The 17,415-nt window shown below is 39.5% G+C and overlaps 1 protein-coding gene across 20 annotated transcripts in view; it reads right to left on the bottom strand.

Moving 5' to 3' along the window:
- The window catches only part of LOC147349347 (uncharacterized), a 690,773-nt gene that overhangs the window by 93,794 nt on the left and 579,564 nt on the right, over positions 1-17,415 (bottom strand). For 18 of the 20 annotated variants that reach the window (XR_015150389.1, XR_015150391.1, XR_015150388.1 and 15 more), the window contains one exon: positions 13,985-14,114. Coding sequence is in view for 1 of the 20 variants with exons in the window: in XM_086365239.1 (XP_086221365.1) it covers positions 13,985-14,049 (65 nt within the window). In the remaining 19 variants the exon portion in view is untranslated. Of the gene's footprint in view, positions 1-11,157; positions 11,379-13,984; positions 14,115-17,415 lie in introns of those variants that run through there. The other 2 variants (XR_015150392.1, XR_015150401.1) reach the window with 1 other exon arrangement.

Genomic DNA, 17,415 nt, shown 5'->3' with positions numbered 1-17,415 from the left:
TGCATATATTTAATTTGAATTCTGAAGGTTAAAGCCCTTAGAATATATGTTGTGTACATGCTCTGGGTCAATCACATAATGGCAAACTACATAAAGATGCAGAATAACATCTAAGAATTCTTGTCTTGAATAAATTACATGCTCATTAATGTTGCATAAGTGATTCCACATATGTGTCTTGGGACATGGAGTCACTTTTCCAATTTGTGTTTATTACCTAAAAATGTTAATGTATTATTAATTCCACACAGGATTTGGGAGGTCTGGGACTTCATTGTAACATCCAGTTTAGTTTAATTAATAATATATCTTTCTTTAATGATAAAATATCAATTAATAAACTTATACATATGAGTCTTAGAGGCCCTGGTGAGAGTCTCAGAGAAGTTAACTCCAAGAGGTACTGCCCAAGAAATTAAATTCTTTACCAGCATTGTTTCTAAAGCAGAAAGGAATAGAAATGTGGGGAGAGATGGAGGGACAGAATTGCAATTTGGATATATAGACCAGCACTTTGGAGTATATGTCTCTTTTTTGTAATTAGATTTCTTCACTTCTCTTGCTTAGTAATTCATTCATCATATTATCACCCCAGAATTGGTCACTTAGTTTTATTAATTTCCTTCAGTTTTCATTCTAATGCTTAAGATCGTTAGAGTGACTTATCTCCTGTTTAAAAAAATTAATGTGGTTGTATTAATTTTTAATATTTTAATATTCATTCTAATGATCTGATAGCCAAGCAAAGATTTAATATCTATGTTGTTGTGGAAACAATTAATATTTTAGACTAGATTATTAATAATTATGCAATTTTCACATTCCTTCTTCTGGGAGTTATGTTCAGAATTATTTTCTTACTGCTGGGGCCAGTACCCAGAGTCACACTGTCTAAGACACTTAGCTGGCTTATCTACACTCCCCATTTCTTTCACCCTGCCTTCCAAGTCCGACTCAGAGGTATCTGCCTATTCTTCATTTTTCCTCCTCTCTGCCCCTCTTCCAGACTTTTTATACATTATCTGCCAGGATTTCATGAGGTTCATATAAAAGAGACATTTGGTTGGGAGAATCCTGTTGAAGTCCTCTCATAAAAAGCTAGATACCAATGAGAAAAATCTTGCTTTAGTTTAATCAGCAGCAGAACAGCATAGTGGTTAAAACCATAGAATCTAAAGCTTGAATTCATATTCTGGCTCTGCCTCTAGTATATGATTTTGTTTATTAATTTCTAAGAGGCTCAGTTTTCTTAATTGTAAAATGGAGATGAAGTTCCTACCTCATAGGGCTGTATAGGATTAAATATGTCAATATTTAAGTTAATATATAAATACTTAATTTTAACATACAGTGTATAAAGTACTTAGAATTAACCTTGGCACATAATGAGTACTAGTTATGCTATTATTATGTAATCATTAGCATGCTATTACGCTATTGCTATTACTATATCTAAGTTATAGCTATATACATTTTAGTCAGCACTACTATTAAACTTACAATAAAGAAGAGAATGGGTTTTCATGGCAATCATGCTAGACTGTGTTCTCTATTATAGAAAAATAAGAAACTTATAAACAATGTCTCCATAATCTTTAAGCCCATATATAGCTTCTACTAAGACAAAACAAACTATAATTATAATTAGTAATTACAGTCACTGTAAAATCTTGATTAGCTTTTGTGTTCTTTGCTTAAATTTATAAAATTTGCTTTCATCTTTGATAAACATGGTATCAAAATCCCTAAATCTATAATTTCAGTGTGGTCTACAGTTGTAACTAAGAAAACTTTATTAAAAAAAAAAATATATATATATATATATTTATGCAGGTACAAGTACATTTGTAAAAAGAGATTGTAGAAAATTCAGTACTTCTGTAATGTTCAATCCTTCTCATAATTTGCTGTATTCATATTAGAAGTCAGAGTATCTTCCTTCCCTGTCACATCATCACTAGGTCCCTTTCATCACTTAATACTATTTCCAGACTCTTGGTTGAAAAACTAAGAATCTTCTCTCTCAATAAAAGCTAAATAGACAAAGAAAAATAGGCATGTATAGATTATATACTAAAGATTGGCATTTATGAATTGAGATGTCAGTAGCAACATTAGAGATATAAGTTAATATTTAAAAATAATTTTGCCATCTAAGAATCAACACACATTTATAACGGGCTAATAAAAGGCTGGCTTTTTAGTCAATCCTATGGTGGATAAAAAGAGATGGTACTATTTTATCATGATCTTAGGCATTGCACCAGGTGCTGGGGAGACAAAGATGAATAAAATGCAGGCTGGGCCCTCACAGCCAAGTGGGAAACAAAGCCATAGCTGTCAAGGGTCTTCAGCTTAATTTTCAAAAAACTCCATGGCCTGCAGAATCTCAAAAAGTGCTGCGTGAGAGAAACCTGGCCCCAACTTTAGGTTTGCATTTGAGCAAGTTTCAAAAAGAGGCAAGACCAAGCTATGGTGTTAGAAATTATGACTACCCTTGTAGGAATTAGAAGGGAGCACAAAGCAGGCTTCTGTGATGCTAGTGAGACTCATTTTTTAAAAATATGAGTACTGATTATAAAGGATTCCTCACTTTATGAATATACACCTAGGATTTGTATACTTTTCGGTTATGAATACTATGGGGCTTCCCTGGTGGCTCAGATGGTAAAGAATCTGCCTGCAATGCAGGAGACCCGGTTTTGATCCCTGGGTCAGGAAGATCCACTGGAGAAGGGGATGGCAACCCACTCTAGTATTCTTGCCTGGAGAATTCTATGGACAGAGGAGCCTGGTGCTCTACAGTCCTGTCCAAAGAGTCAGACAGGACTGAGAAGCTAACACTCTCACTTAAAAAAAAGAAAATCCCATTACTTAGAATTCTAAAATATTCTTCTGATATTTCTCCCATTTCTGGGGAGAGGCATGATAAGAAGTCTCTTGATTTTCACTTCCTCTAGGCCTTCTGCCTTTGTGCTTTTGGAGATTTGGGAAGTATATGGGAAAGCACTTTATACTGTAGGAGTGTACTAAATTGTAAATGTAATAAGATCACTGCCCAAGAACAAGTTCTTTGTACACCCCACCATTATGGAATCTAGCTCCAGATTCCCCACATGCCTCTCATTTGATCTTTTCCCTGCATGTTCTCCTCCCTTCCTCTGAACCGGCTCTCCCTTGTGCAGCTTCTCCAGTCTCTACAATGTGCCTGACTCCAGGTGTGGAGTTCCGAGTTTGTTTTGACTCACTTCATTCTGACAGCATCTCCCTCAGTCACACATCAAAAGTTGCATGAGGCCCTTCCCAGCCATGGTGTGGGAGGCAGGGAAGCTGATGCACAGGCCCTGGAATAGGCCAAGTGTGTGGTGGGGGGCTGGGGGCTGGGGGCGGGGGGGCAGTGGAAGGCAAAGCACTGGGCTAATCCGTGGTTCCGACACATCAGTGGACAATGTTGAGTTTATGATTATGAAGTTGGCTGACGTTTTGCACTTTGGAAGAACTGAGCCAAGAAAATGACAACATTAGATCAGACAACTATCATCTCAGGACATGCTATGAAAGACAGAAGGTCTTCCAAGGCAGCGTCTAGAGAGACACTCACTTCCTGCAGCTACTGCGCAGATTTTGCTCAAAATCAGACTCAGGGGTTTCAAAAGAAAGTATAAGTCTAGCCTTGAAAGGTTTCCCATGCTCTATTTTGTGGAGCTATAGCTTTTCTCTCTAGTCGTTGCAGTGCTTACACAGTAGGCCATGGAAGAAAAGGCAAAGGTGGCAGAGTGTAAATGATAGATGATTTGAGAAATATGAACTCTCTTCCCAAGACTGATCTAGCTAATACACATCTGAATACCTGACTGTCAGCATCAAAGACTAATGGTGACTTCTCCCTATGGTGTTATCCCGGAGAAAACCAGCCAGCCATTTGGGCGGCTTGGAGATTTTGCCAAAACCTGTCCACCTTGGAAGTGGCAGCAAGAGTTTATAAGGGGACTGACATCTACTCCAGATTTGCTTTTACCTTTTCTGCCCATGTTCCTCCACCCCACCATCACATGAGCACTTATACAATGCCTTATTGACCGGGATGGTTTTTTGTACAATATTGTCTTCAAATCAGGGACCCAATTTATAGCAATCACTCTGTTGACCATGGAGCAGACTAGTCCTAGCATAAATACATGTATTCCACAGAAGCAGTCAGTGAGGATGAAAATAGCCTATTCAAATATCATTTGGGTGCTAGTCTAGAAACAAAACCCTGAGTGTTGAAGTGCTAAATCAACAGTCAGTATACGGCATTGTGTCCTCAAAATTTACAATACCCAGGTTGAAAATAAGCCTTGGATGTAAGATTGGCTCTCTCACCACCATTTCCAGGGATCCATTTGCAGAATTTGTATTTTCAACCTTAAGGTATGTAGATCTAGAGGTCTTCATTCCCAGAGGTGACTCCTATCAAAGAACAGAGAATTGACAAGGGGTAACATCCCTACTTTCCCTGTTGGTTGAAGACTGTGTTGATTTTCCTGTACTTATGGGCTTTGCATGTGTGTGTGTCTAGTGAGTTTCCTCTGCAATCTCATGCCACAGTTTAGGTTTTCTGCTAGATTCAAGATTTCTACTGACGCTGATTCTATGGCTGTTTCCAGGTCACTTTAGGTTGGCCATGCTAGTGTCCATGCCAGCAGACCAAGAAAGAAACTCCTGAGCCATGAGATGCTAGGAATGTTGCTACATATAAGGACAGGAAGGAGACTATCTGGAACCAAAGGCATTAACTGGAACATTCCCTGCTACTTTTTAACCCTCAGTTCAGTTGCTCCGACGTGTCTGATTCTTTCTGACCTCCTGGACTGCAGCACGCCAGGCTTCCCTGTCCATCACCACCTCCCGGAGCTTGCTCAAACTCATGTCCATCGAGTCGGTGATGCCATCCAACCTTCTCATTCTCTATTTTCCCCTTCTCCTCCCACCTAGTCACATTGGTAAATGGCAGCTGCCATTCAACAATGGCAAAACCACTGAGGCATCATACCTTTCGGGGTAAAGGTTTATGTCACCATAGGCAAGCAGTCAGACTAGTTGAAGTTATGGTTCAGCTTGAGAAAATTTCAAATAGGTGATGGAATTAAGGCCTCATGATCCTTAGAGCAGAAAAAGGGGATCTTGTTTCACAAACCCTTCCCCTATCCAGTCCTTTGAAGGACTGGACTTAATGAAAGGCAGGAACATTACAATGGGTGAATTGTGTCAGATGACTCTTATTCACCAACTACACTTTCTTGGCCTCCCTTATCTGTGATATCAGTCATGTCCAGAGCAAATTCATTCTGTGTAGGCTTCAGTTTACATTTAGCTGACAGTATCTTATCTCGAAATCATGCACCATAATCTTTCAAGCCCTTTGTGACACTGTATCATGGGGATGCTGATGGGGGTTCATTCAGGGGCGAGACGGCACAAGCTGAACTGTGAGGGAGCTGAGTCTGTGCCCACTGGGGCAAACCAGAACTAATGTGGTATGGGAAATAATCAGAAAATTCTTATCATTTTTTTCCCCAATTCTCAGGTAGAAGTTTCTTTGAAGTTTCTTCTTCCTTTCCTAACTAAGCAGAATTCATGCACTTCCTTTCTTTCTTTCAGTTCAGTTCAGTCACTCAGTGTCTGACTCTTTGCCACCCCATGAATCACAGCACGCCAGGCCTCCCTGTCCATTATCAACTCTCAGAGTTCACTCAGACTCATGTCCATTGAGTCAGTGATGCCATTCAGCTATCTCATCCTCTGTCATCCCCTTCTCCTCCTGCCCCCAATCCCTCCCAGCATCAGAGTCTTCTCCAGTGAGTCAACTCTTCACAGGTGGTGGCCAAAGTATTGGAGTTTCAGCTTTAGCATCATTCCTTCCAAAGAAATCCCAGGGCTGATCTCCTTCAGAATGGACTGGTTGGATCTCCTTGCAATCCAAGGGACTCTTGGGAGTCTTCTCCAATACCACAGTTCAAAAGCATCAATTCTTTGGCGCTCAGCTTTCTTCACAGTCCAACTCTCACATCCATACAAGACGAGATTTTCTTTAGCCTATAAATGGGCTCAATTTAACCCCAACTAAAACATTCATATACCCATATACACAGACACGTCTATTCACACAAATTCCAAGACAAAACAAAGTTATGAAGGACACAAAAACTACTCACCTTTGACTTTATATTTTTCTTCTTCTCAAAATAAATGTGTTAGTAGCTTAGTCGCATCTGACGCTTTGTGACCCCATGGTCTATAACCCACCAGGCTCCTCTGCCCATGGGGATTCTCCAGGCAAGAATACTGGAGTGGGTTGCCATTTCCTACTCCATCTCAAAATAAGGGCTGACATTTATTGAGTACTTACCACATGTCAGGTGTCATTCTAGCAGATTAGTTGTAATATCTCATTTTATTTCCACAAAACTCTGGGTGGTACTATTCAGTTCAGTTCAGTTCAGTCACTCAGTTGTATCTGACTCTTTGCAACCCCATGAATCGCAGCACGCCAGGCCTCCCTGACCATCACCAACTCCGGGAGTTCACTCAGACTCACGTCCATCGAGTTGGTGATGCCATCCAGCCATCTCATCCTCTGTCATTCCCTTCTCCTCCTGCCCCCAATCTCTCCCAGCATCAGAGTCTTTTCCAATGAGTCAACTCTTCAAAGGAGGTGGCCAAAGTATTGGAGTTTCAGCTTTAGCATCATTCCTTCCAAAGAAATCCCAGGGCTGATCTCCTTCAGAATGGACTGGTTGGATCTCCTTGCAGTCCAAGGGACTCTCAACAGTCTTCTCCAACACCACAGATTACTATCCCCAAATATACAGAGAGAAACCTGTAGCTGTTTGATATTAATTCACTTGCTCAAGGCCATACCTTCAATGTTTGAAGAGGGATTAAAATTTATATCTCTCCGTCCCTGGAGTATGCATTCCAGGGCTGTCTAAGTATCATGGTTACTATTTTCAACTCCTCACTTTTCATTTTTTTCAATTTATTACAATGACTTCCCATTGAAACAGTATGTTCTAGGGTCACCAATATTGTCGATATCCAGTTGATACTATTTATTCTTATATTACTCAAAAGTCTTCCTATTTGATAAATAATAAGTCTCTTATCTCTATCTGAGTTTCTCCTAACTGATGACTCTTACTGCTTGTTCATGGTCTTTTTTAAAAGCTCCCCACTCCTCTCCTTGAATTTAAATACTATGATTATACACCTTAGTTCTCAACTTTCTTTTTACTTTATCATCTCTTTTTGGGTGGCTGCAACTACTATCTAATATTGCCCTCTTGAAAAGCATTTTCAAGAACCAAAATCTTACCTGAACTTCCTACAAACAATTTGTATTTAAAATTGAAATAATTAATGTTTTCTAAAACCACCATTTTATCTTTTAACTCGGTCATCTACCTACCAAATGTAGAAATATGGAATCTTCATTGGGGTATGTAGGAAAGCTCATGTCACATTGCTTATGTTCTTAAAGATTATTAGCATTAGGGGAAAGCTGGGGAATCATCAGAGAAATCTAAGTTTATTCAGACTCTTAACTGCAAGAGCTGGGATGTAAGTAAGTACTTCATGCTCAGTGAGTAGTAGGAGCAACTTCTGTGGGTAATGACTAGTTGTCTCAGATTTCCTTTGCAGGTGATTCTGAAAATACAGTTAGTCTGAAGAGTATGGAGTCATACAGGGAGAAGGGACTTTCTGTTTAGATAGCTTTTGATTGCTTTCTGCTATTACCATTTTTACTAAATAGTGATGCTGTTTATTAAAATGTTTTCTCATAATCTATTTCCACCTAAAAGCTTTGAACTGTGGGAATATATGAAAAATCTCTTCTGATTTGCCTCAGCTCTGGGACTAACCTTAATAGAATATGCAGCAGTGTTTATTTGCAAGCTGATTATGAAACTTGTTTTCATATTAACTCTTCTTGATTTATTAACCTCATTTAGAATTTTAGAGTTTCAGATCCTTCGCAAGTGATTAAAACAAAATACTGTTGTCCTTCCAAGAATAGAAACGGTGTCTTCCTTCCATTCTATGTAAAGTTAGCTTTTCAAAACCAGGTTTGTTTTATGGTTTTGACCCTTGTATCTTGTGAACAGTTGTACTTTGCCAACTACTAAACAGTGAAAATAAAGATATTGGAGATAGTTAGGAGAGCTTTCTGGAATTATTAAATGCAAGTCCCTTCCTGGCTTGCTTTTGTCAGCCAAGTCTACTTGTTAATCATATATTTGAAAAAAAACAACAACCCTACCTAAGAAGGAAAGAAGAACCTTAAGTTCTTATGAGTAGAATCATGTGAATCCAACTATTTGGACTGCTTTCATAAGCTGCAATGGACCTCTTCCTGGGGCACATGAGACCACTGGGAAACCCACAGACCCTATGATTAGCTCACTTGTGGGCCCTGTGTGTTTGAATCTCAGTATAGACCTTGTATTGATCTACATGTTCCTCATTTGATATCTACTTCAAAAAGCATTTCACTTACTTCATCAGTAGTATTATTAGTATTCTGTATTCTTTTCCAAAGAATAAAATTGGGAACCTCATTGACTTAATGATATGCTGCTGCTGCTAAGTCGCTTCAGTCGTGTCCGACTCTGTGCGACCCCAGAGACAGCACCCCACCAGGCTTCCCTGTCTCTGGGACTCTCCAGTCAAGAACACTGGAGTGGGTTGCCATTTCCTTCTCCAATGCATGAAAGGGAAATGTGAAAGTGAAGCCGCCTAGTCATGCCCGACCCCTAGTGCCCCCATGGACTGCAGCCCACCAAGCTCCTCTGTCCATGGGATTTTCCAGGCAAGAGTAGTGGAGTGGGTTGCCATTGCCTTCTCTAACACTTGCTTATTTCATCACTGTTTCTTAAAAAAAAAAAAAAAAAAAAAAGACTGCCTTTATGACTGAGGCTAAGAGTACCAGAAAAAAGTCATCTGAAATTATTTTCAAAATTCATAGTCTTATTGAACCAGTACTAAGAATTTTGGTTCTTATTTTACCCTTCTTCCATATTACACTGCTGTTTTCAAATGTCATTCTCACAGATCAGTGGTTGGTTTTTAAATCTGTTCTCTCCCCATTAAAAGCAAATAGCTTAGATGGTATTTCTTTTAAATGTAGACCAGAAATATCTTTAAGCGAAGATTATTTAACCTGACTGAATTTTTTAAAAAAGAATTTAAATTATAAAATTTTCCTGTTGACTACCTAATCAACACTTTAGTGCTTTAGTTGTGGAAGAAAAAGACTCACTTTATCTGTGTTTGGTAAATATTTTAAAATGCAATGCCCATACACACAGTTTGGTTCTTCAATTACTTTTCCTCCACACTGACAAACCATCTAACGCTATTTAATGGCCCTTCCTAGAGCGCTTCATGATTCAGAGTCTTCCAGCTGTGACAAATCAAAAGGCACCTATGTATTCTTTGGGGTTTTTATTTGCAAAAATGTCAAAAATTCAATTTAGTTTTGATTTTGATGTACATTAATCTTCACAACCTTTTATGCATCAATTAACTGGTAAAAGTTATGAGGGCATCTTTTCACGGAATGTGTCATGAAGGCCTTTTAGTCTATTTTTTTAGTATATATTCTTTGCTGTTTTTGCAGTGAGCTACACTTTTAAAGGGCCCATTCTTGGCTTCTCTTTTTGGAAGTCTGCTTTATATGAAAACAAGTTTAGTTGGAGTTCCCTAAAAGTGCGTACTCTTTATCTAGAATGGTTCTAGTGAAGCAGGATCATAGCAAGGACATGCATAACTGAGCTTAAAGATGTTTATTTATGTTTTATTTTTCTAATTTTAAAATATTATTAATGTATATTATAGAACTGTAAGAACTTTAGAAAGCATTCAGCCCAACTCATTTTTACAGATGAGAAAAAAGGGGTAGAGTTAAGCTGGACATCTTGTATATTCAAGACAAAACCTCAGATCCTTTTAGCTTCTCTAGAGTTATCACCCTGCTCTTGTCAGCCTGAAACAGATTTTGTGGTTAAGAGGTTACAATCCTTTCCTGCCCACTTTCATACAGTTAACTGAGCTTCTGAAACTGAGCAGGACCCTATGGGGCTCCTGGGCATGGAAACCTTTCCGTGTCCCCCATTTCTTGTGGAGAACAGACTCCAGCCTCCATGATTGTCTCAAAGGGTAAATTCCAAAGGGAGATCTGAACAGTTGCTAATCGGGGAATGGAAGGGATGCAAAGTTAAGAGAGAAATAGCCAAGAAACAATGGTGCAGCCTTGGGCGGCACAGTCATATAAACACGTGTTTAAGTACTTTATAGAATTAAAACCCGGCAAATGGAAGATGTCAACCTTCTTCATACCATAAAGATCACCTGAGCCAGTCTAAAGGAATCAGAAAAGCTCAAAAACCATCATGATATTGTAATTATCCTCCAATTAAAATAAATAAATTTAAAAAAAAGATTACCTGAGACCAGATTAGAGGAGCAAGGGCCCTGTACACACCATAATCTTATCAGCAACCTCACCTTTGAAGCATTGCCATAACACCCCTCACCAAAGAGCCCTGGGTTGGAATACACAGGGGAGGCGCCTGCTGTGTCCCCTTTTGCCTTGCAGAGCAGGAAAGCTATTGTTTCCTGCTTCACCTGAACCTCTGTCTCCAAGAATCAACTTGGCACCTGTGTACAGAGGCCAAGCTTTTCAGCATCACTTCCACACTGATCTCCATTGAGAACTGTGAGCTCCTCAGAATAAAAGCTGTTCACACTGCCTAGGATGTCTCCACCACACTCAATAAGACATTCTGACTTTAGCCTAACTAACGAGAATGAGAGAATTTCTAAGTGTGCGCAAAATGTGGAGCTGCCCCTGTTCCACTAGAAGAAATGAATACCCTTTTAATTTTATACCATTCCTTTGGCCTAAACCCTTTAGCATAGAAGCCTGGTGTGGTTATTTGGCTTTCCTCCCTCAAATTCATCAGTAGGACATAAATCACTTCTGGATACTTCTTGCTTCTTCCCATTCTTTAACTTTTGGAGCCAACTTTCCACTTAATCTATTATTCCTGGACCCTAGACATGGTAATTAACCTCAGAGATGGAATTTAGTCAAAAATGCACTTTGCAAACTGCTTTACATTAGAAAAACTTTAATTGTGTTCAGCAACATTTCTTAATTTAATCTGAAAGGTTACAGTATCTTCCATATCAATCAATAACCATTTAATTTCTGGATGAAGGTTGAAATGATTTTCTCTGACGTAGGAGCTTGGCATAAGGTTGTGTTTTGGGCTGTTAATCCACCTCGCAAAGGCTTCACCTGAATTCCTCTGGGTTCTGAGAGAGTGGGGCACCTTTTAAAAAGTGGGTCATCTTATTACGATAAGTCATAAGACAAACTCAAGAGTTTCTCTCTTTGAGGAACATTAAGTATAAGATGGTGGGCTTTAAAATTATGTATAACACTTGGAATGGGAGGATCCGGGGCGTGGGGGAAAGGCTCTGGGATTCATTCTCTCTCTCCCTCATTGCAGAGCCCAGAGGCTGAGTGATTTGAGATTGTTTTTGGAAGACTGTTGTTGTAAGATTTTACATTGCTGTTGTAAGAATTCAATGTTCAGATGTTATATCCTACTTAGAACATAATCTCTTCAAATAATGAAGAAAATTTTACATTAAGTAGCGTCTCTCTTCATAGACACTATTAATGATGACTGTTATGTCACTAAATTAAAATGACAATTTGAGGAAACTCCCACCTAGTCCTGACAAATTTTCTTGTATTCCCAGTGTGTCGCATCATTTTTCTAGTCTGTGGAACTTGTTCTCTGTAATGGTAGAAATAGAGAGAAATGCCAAGGTCTAATTACTGATGACTTTGAGGTGCAAAAGTCGGAAGTTTCTGGAGTCATTAAGTTGGGATCATCATTAAAATGTTTTTTCCCATCACTCACATTTGGGAAGCACATGGCACAATAGCCTATGATATGCTTCAATTAAAATTCTCTAATCAAAGAAACTAATCCAGTGAGAATCGCTGCATTTGAAAGCAGGAAAAAGAGACCTTGGAGATCTAGTTTCACAGATGAGGATGCCAAGTCTGACTTACATTAAATGATGTGCCAAAGGTCACATAATTAATTAGTGGCAAATTTGGCACTGAAATCTTACTACGTCAGAACTCTTTCCATTAAAACCTTACATTTCTTGAATACTCAGAGCAGTTAAGGAAAAAAAAATATCTTGAAGTCTGAGTGAAGACATGCCAAGAGTTCCATTATACTGAAGATTTTAGATGTTGCTCTTCTTTTGGCCTCTGCTCCTTGGCTAGCTTCTCTTCTCCCTGTATACAGTTTTTCCTGAAAGATCTTATACGAATGCTGATGACTGCACTGAGGGTGTGCCTCAATTTCCTGTAATGTCTACAGTCATCCCAATCCACCCATCTTGCAAAATAAAGACCTAATTATGCACCTTGTTACCTTGTCAATAAAGGTCTGTATAGTCAAAGCTATGGTTTTTTCAGTAGTCATGTATGAATGTGAGAGTTGGACCGTAAAGAAGGCTGAGTGCCGAAGAACTGAAGCTTTTGTACTATGGTGTTAGGGAAGACTCTTAAGAGTTCCTTGGACTGCAAGGAGATCAAGCCAGTTAATCCTAAAGGAAGTCAATGCTGAATATTCATTGGATGCTGAAGCTGAAGTTCCAATACTTTGGCTCTAAAGAGCCAACTCATTAGAAAAGATCTTGATGCTGGGAAAGACTGAAAGGAGGAGGAAAAGGGGATGACGGAGGATGAAATGGTTGTATGGCATCACTAACTCAATGGACATGAGTTTGAGTAAGCTCTTGGAGATGGTGAAGGACAGGAAAGGCTGGCGTGCTGCAGTCCATGGGGTTACAAAGAGTTGGACATGAATGAGTGACTGAACAGCAACAACAATGCACTCCAAACATACCGTTTGCCACCAGTTTCTGCTAACTGCACTTCGAGAGGGACTCCAAAATCTGTGCCTTGACCTCTACGGCCCTGTCATGTTTCTCCCAGATCTTTGCAAAGCAACCCTGCCCCTACCTTGTGTCTTCCCACCACATGTTCATCTCCCTAAGCCTATACTCCATTTTCCCTTAATTCCTCCTTAACACAAATCTGATCACAAGCATTTCTGTACTTATAGAACTGCATGAGTCTGCAATGCCTTCACATCCTCGCTCAACCCACCTCCCCAGGGTAGACCTGCTCCCTGGCAGACCCATGTTGTGGTTAGACAGTCCAGCTTCTCAACTTCCTCTGCACAAGCCACAATGTTTCATAACGCCCAGGCTTGGCTTCTGACTTTCTTCTCCTGGAACACCTTCCTTCCCTCCCATTCACTGCTTCCAAAACTCTTATCATAGCTCAAACACAGCTTTAAAAAAAAAAAAAATACTTTTCAGTATGACATTTCCTGAGACCTTTGGCAGCAGAGTCCCTGCTCCATCTCATTCTGTTCATGCATTTCTTATGACACTTATGGAACTATTTATTGCAATTTAATATCACTCTGATATTATTCTATTTAAAACATATTGTGCATTCATGTTGTGTATTCAGTCACTCAGTCATGTCCGACTCTTTGCAACCCCATGGACTGTAGACCACCAGGCTTCTCTTGTCCATGTGATTTCCCAGGCAAGAATACTGGAGTGGGTTGCCATTTCTTTCTCCAGAGGATCTTTCCAACCCAGGGATTGAACCCAGGTCTCCTGCATTGCAGGCAGATTCTTTACCATCTGATCCTCCAGGGAAACCCTTAAAACACATTAGGGCCTAACAAATAAAAAGCAGTTACTTGGCTTTTTTAGAGGCAAATAGATCTGAGTTTGATATCTACTCACCAGCCACTAACAATGACTTGATACAATCTTGACAATCCTGTTTATTGATTTGGTGAAGGTTGATGATATTATTAATACCCACCTGTGAGTCTGATGTAAGAAACGGCAATGACGTATGCAGCGTGCTTCATCTTGCATCAGCACCATTTGTCAATTAATAAACAGAGATGTTCACCCTTGTATTCTCATCATTTACTTGCCAAGTTTATTTCCTGAAATGAAAATAGCATATGTATTTACTCTTTACAAACTTAGTTTAAGTGAAAATACATTTCATATTTTGTTTCTTTATGCCTGGTTAACCTCTCAAGTTCTCATTTCTGCTGAGGGTGACTCAGAGTTGAGATGACACTGTTACTTTCTCCTATGAGAACTAGTATTTTGGAAACTACACATTCTATTCAGGATTTTCTCCCTGATCCACTTTCCTTCCACCCAGGGCAGAGTAGAAGGATTTATGTACTCTTCAGGCATCTGAGAGACACTGAATTTGCAAGCCATCTGTGCTGCTGTCTGCCTTTAGTTGAGGTGTGGCACTTCTCACCTGGTCTTGGACTTTATAGTTTCTGGCCTTGTTATTCTCACTACTATCAGATGACAGAAAGATCAGTGGAAAACCCTGAGTAAATTTGAGAGGGTCTCAGAACAGAAAGAATCATAGTCTGACCTTCCAGGCTGTATTTCCCCTGCAAGACTGCAAACTAAGTCTCATTTCCACTTGATGTTGGAGGCTAGAAGTCTGAAATCAAGGTGTCAGCAGAACCAGTTCCTTTTGAGGGCTGTGAGGGGAGGATTTATTTCGGATCTTTCTGCTTGGCTTAGAGATAGCTGTTTCCTCTTTGTTTTCTCCTTCACATTGTTTTCCTGCTATGTTTGTCTCTCTCTGCATCCAAATTTCTCATTTTTAAAAAGGACAACAATTATATTGGATCAGTGCCCACTCTAATAACTTCATTTTAACTTAAGTGCCTTTGTAAAGACTCTATCTACAGGTCAGGTCTATCTACACGTGAAGTCCTAACTAGGGTTTAAGGTTCCAGTATATCTTTTAGAGGAGGGGCAGCACAATTCAACTCTGACCATTTGGTTACTCTAACTGCAAGATCTTCATGTTGATTGCCCACCCTCTCAGGCACCATTATACCCTCTGAAGGTGCCCCCTGGTGTACACAGGACTGTGAGGCTTTCTAAGGTACATCTCTATCTGTGCCTTCACTGGCTATTGCTCTTCTATTAGTCTGGAGTGATGGTGAAATGGGTTTTCTAATGAGGTCTGCGGCATCCTGGAGGTGAAACAATCTGGAAATCAAACCATCGTTCGACCTGTCCGCTTTGGAGCTTTCCAGCGGTGTTTCTGCTATCCCACCATCTCCCCTGGTTAGCACAGGTGGAGTTCTACGCCTTGCTCAAAGACCCCAAATCACTCTACACCAGTCATGTGCTTCCAACAGTCTGCTCTCTGGTGGGCCTCTTATCTCTATTTGAGTGGGAAAAAAAAAGGACTACTTTATTGTATCTTTTCTGTAATAAAAGCAGAACTACTCAAAATTTATTACAGGTAAAGATAATTAAGCTACTGGAATTCACATTCCTGTCCTTGTCCTTTTAGACTCAGCGTAGGGCTCCATAACCTGCATTTTTATGACATACCCTAGATGTTTCTGATATGCAGACCACACTTTGAGAAATGCTGGTTTTAGTTATAAATTCATGCTCTGCAATTTGTCTCTTAGTATATAAAACTAAGTGTTTGAAATAAGAAAGTGGAAAAAAAAAGAAATATTTTCTTTCTTAAGTACTTGGCTCTTGAAAATAAAACTCATGACTTTAAAGATCATTACTTTAGCTAGAGATTTTCAAAATCTATCTAAAAAATCTAATAAATTGACCCTTTGTTCTTTCACACTAGCTCTTCTTTCAGTTCACTGTATATGGTAAGCTCTTCCTTCTGCTTGAATGGTGAGAAAACAGATTGAGGAAAAGGATTTAAAAAAAAAACAAAACACTGAGTTAATTATTCAGTATTACTCTGCTACTTTTATGCCTGCATGTGCCTGTATGGGTATGACAGAGAAAGAGGAACAAAATGGAATATGGGAAAGAAAGTGAGTTACAATGGAGAAAAAGAATTGTATGTGCAACCAGTCATGACTTATTTGGAATTCTGGCTCTTACATTTCTCATTTGGGTCAAGAGAGAAAATGATTTGATTTATTTTCATTTCAGTCAGTTTCCTTCTATATAACTACAAGATTCTATCAGAATACAAGTACATTTTACTTTAATTTATATTCTTTAATCTGGCACACTATAGAGAAATCGTCATTATTTGTTGAATGAATAAATGGGTGATGTCATTTCTAATGAAAGGCAATAGAAGAGTTCGTTTTACTTCCAATTAAGTTCTGTTCAGTCCGAATACTGTGTTTAAGGAATGAGCCTCCTTATGGCCTTATCTTCATTTCAAAAGCCACGTGACAGTCTTTAGGAATGTGCTGAAGTTCTGGCTACTCCAGTGAATGTATTTTTCCTCCTTTGAATGTCAGTAGAACTTACTTTTTTCACTCATGACTTAATGTGTTATGTCATAAGTGCAAAGAAGGGGTCACTGGCTCTCCCAGAAGAGATACCCACTGGGAATGCGAACCCTGTAGTGATTCAACTATTGGAACCGGTCTGGTGGTGCTAGGCCTAATTGGGTCTTGCAGCTAGGGGTGAAGCGGGGAAAAGAAAGGATCTTCCATGGGTTAAGGCTGCCTTTCCAGATGGTCCAACGACTAAGTAGCCAGTTTCCAAGGACATCTGCATCACCTATGGAAACATCAGATCAGTGCACACCAGACAGATCCTTGGTGACTCATCCCACCATCCCTGTGCACAAGAGTTACTACACCCGCAGACAAAGAAGGCGACCACTGAGTTTCTTTTCATTACCAAATAGATATAATATCTCTGCCAACAAAAAAACAGTACACAAAGTGTCTCTTCATGATATTGCAACCAGTTGAGACCACGCTAAGAAAATCAGCTTGTCTAAATGATGACCCCTTCTTTTCTTTGGTAGCTCGGATTTGAAGGAGAGACTCTGACCTGTGTCACTGGAGGCTACTGGAGGATGTGGTTCATTAAAACAAAGGAGTAATCTAAGTAAGAAAGCATGGTGTCCTGAAAATATAAGATCTCACAAAGGAAAGCAATGAAAGAAAGTCCCATGATGACTACTGTGTCAACCTCTATAGGCTCAAATTGGAGAAGGAAATGGCAACCCACTCCAGTATTCTTGCCTGGAGAATACCCCAGACAGAGGAGCCTGGCAGGCTACAGTCCATGGGGGTCGCAAAATGTCTGACATGACCGAAGCGACTTAGCACAAGCATGTCCTCTCTCTACTAAGTGCTCAGCTTCTTCTTAGCAGAGACCTTATAGACCTGTTCTTCACATTAGCTAGCAAACGGCCCTTTACTTAGTAGGTATTGAGCAGGTTATTGTCCTTGAGGATGATAGTGATGACAG

This window comes from Bos grunniens, chromosome 21 (assembly GCF_055505025.1).
Source record: "Bos grunniens cultivar Pamir isolate PY7600 chromosome 21, Bosgru_T2T1.0, whole genome shotgun sequence".
Taxonomy (NCBI): Eukaryota; Metazoa; Chordata; class Mammalia; order Artiodactyla; family Bovidae; genus Bos; species Bos grunniens.
Note: the sequence above shows the minus strand (reverse complement) of the source record. Positions and strands in the feature narration are given on the sequence as shown.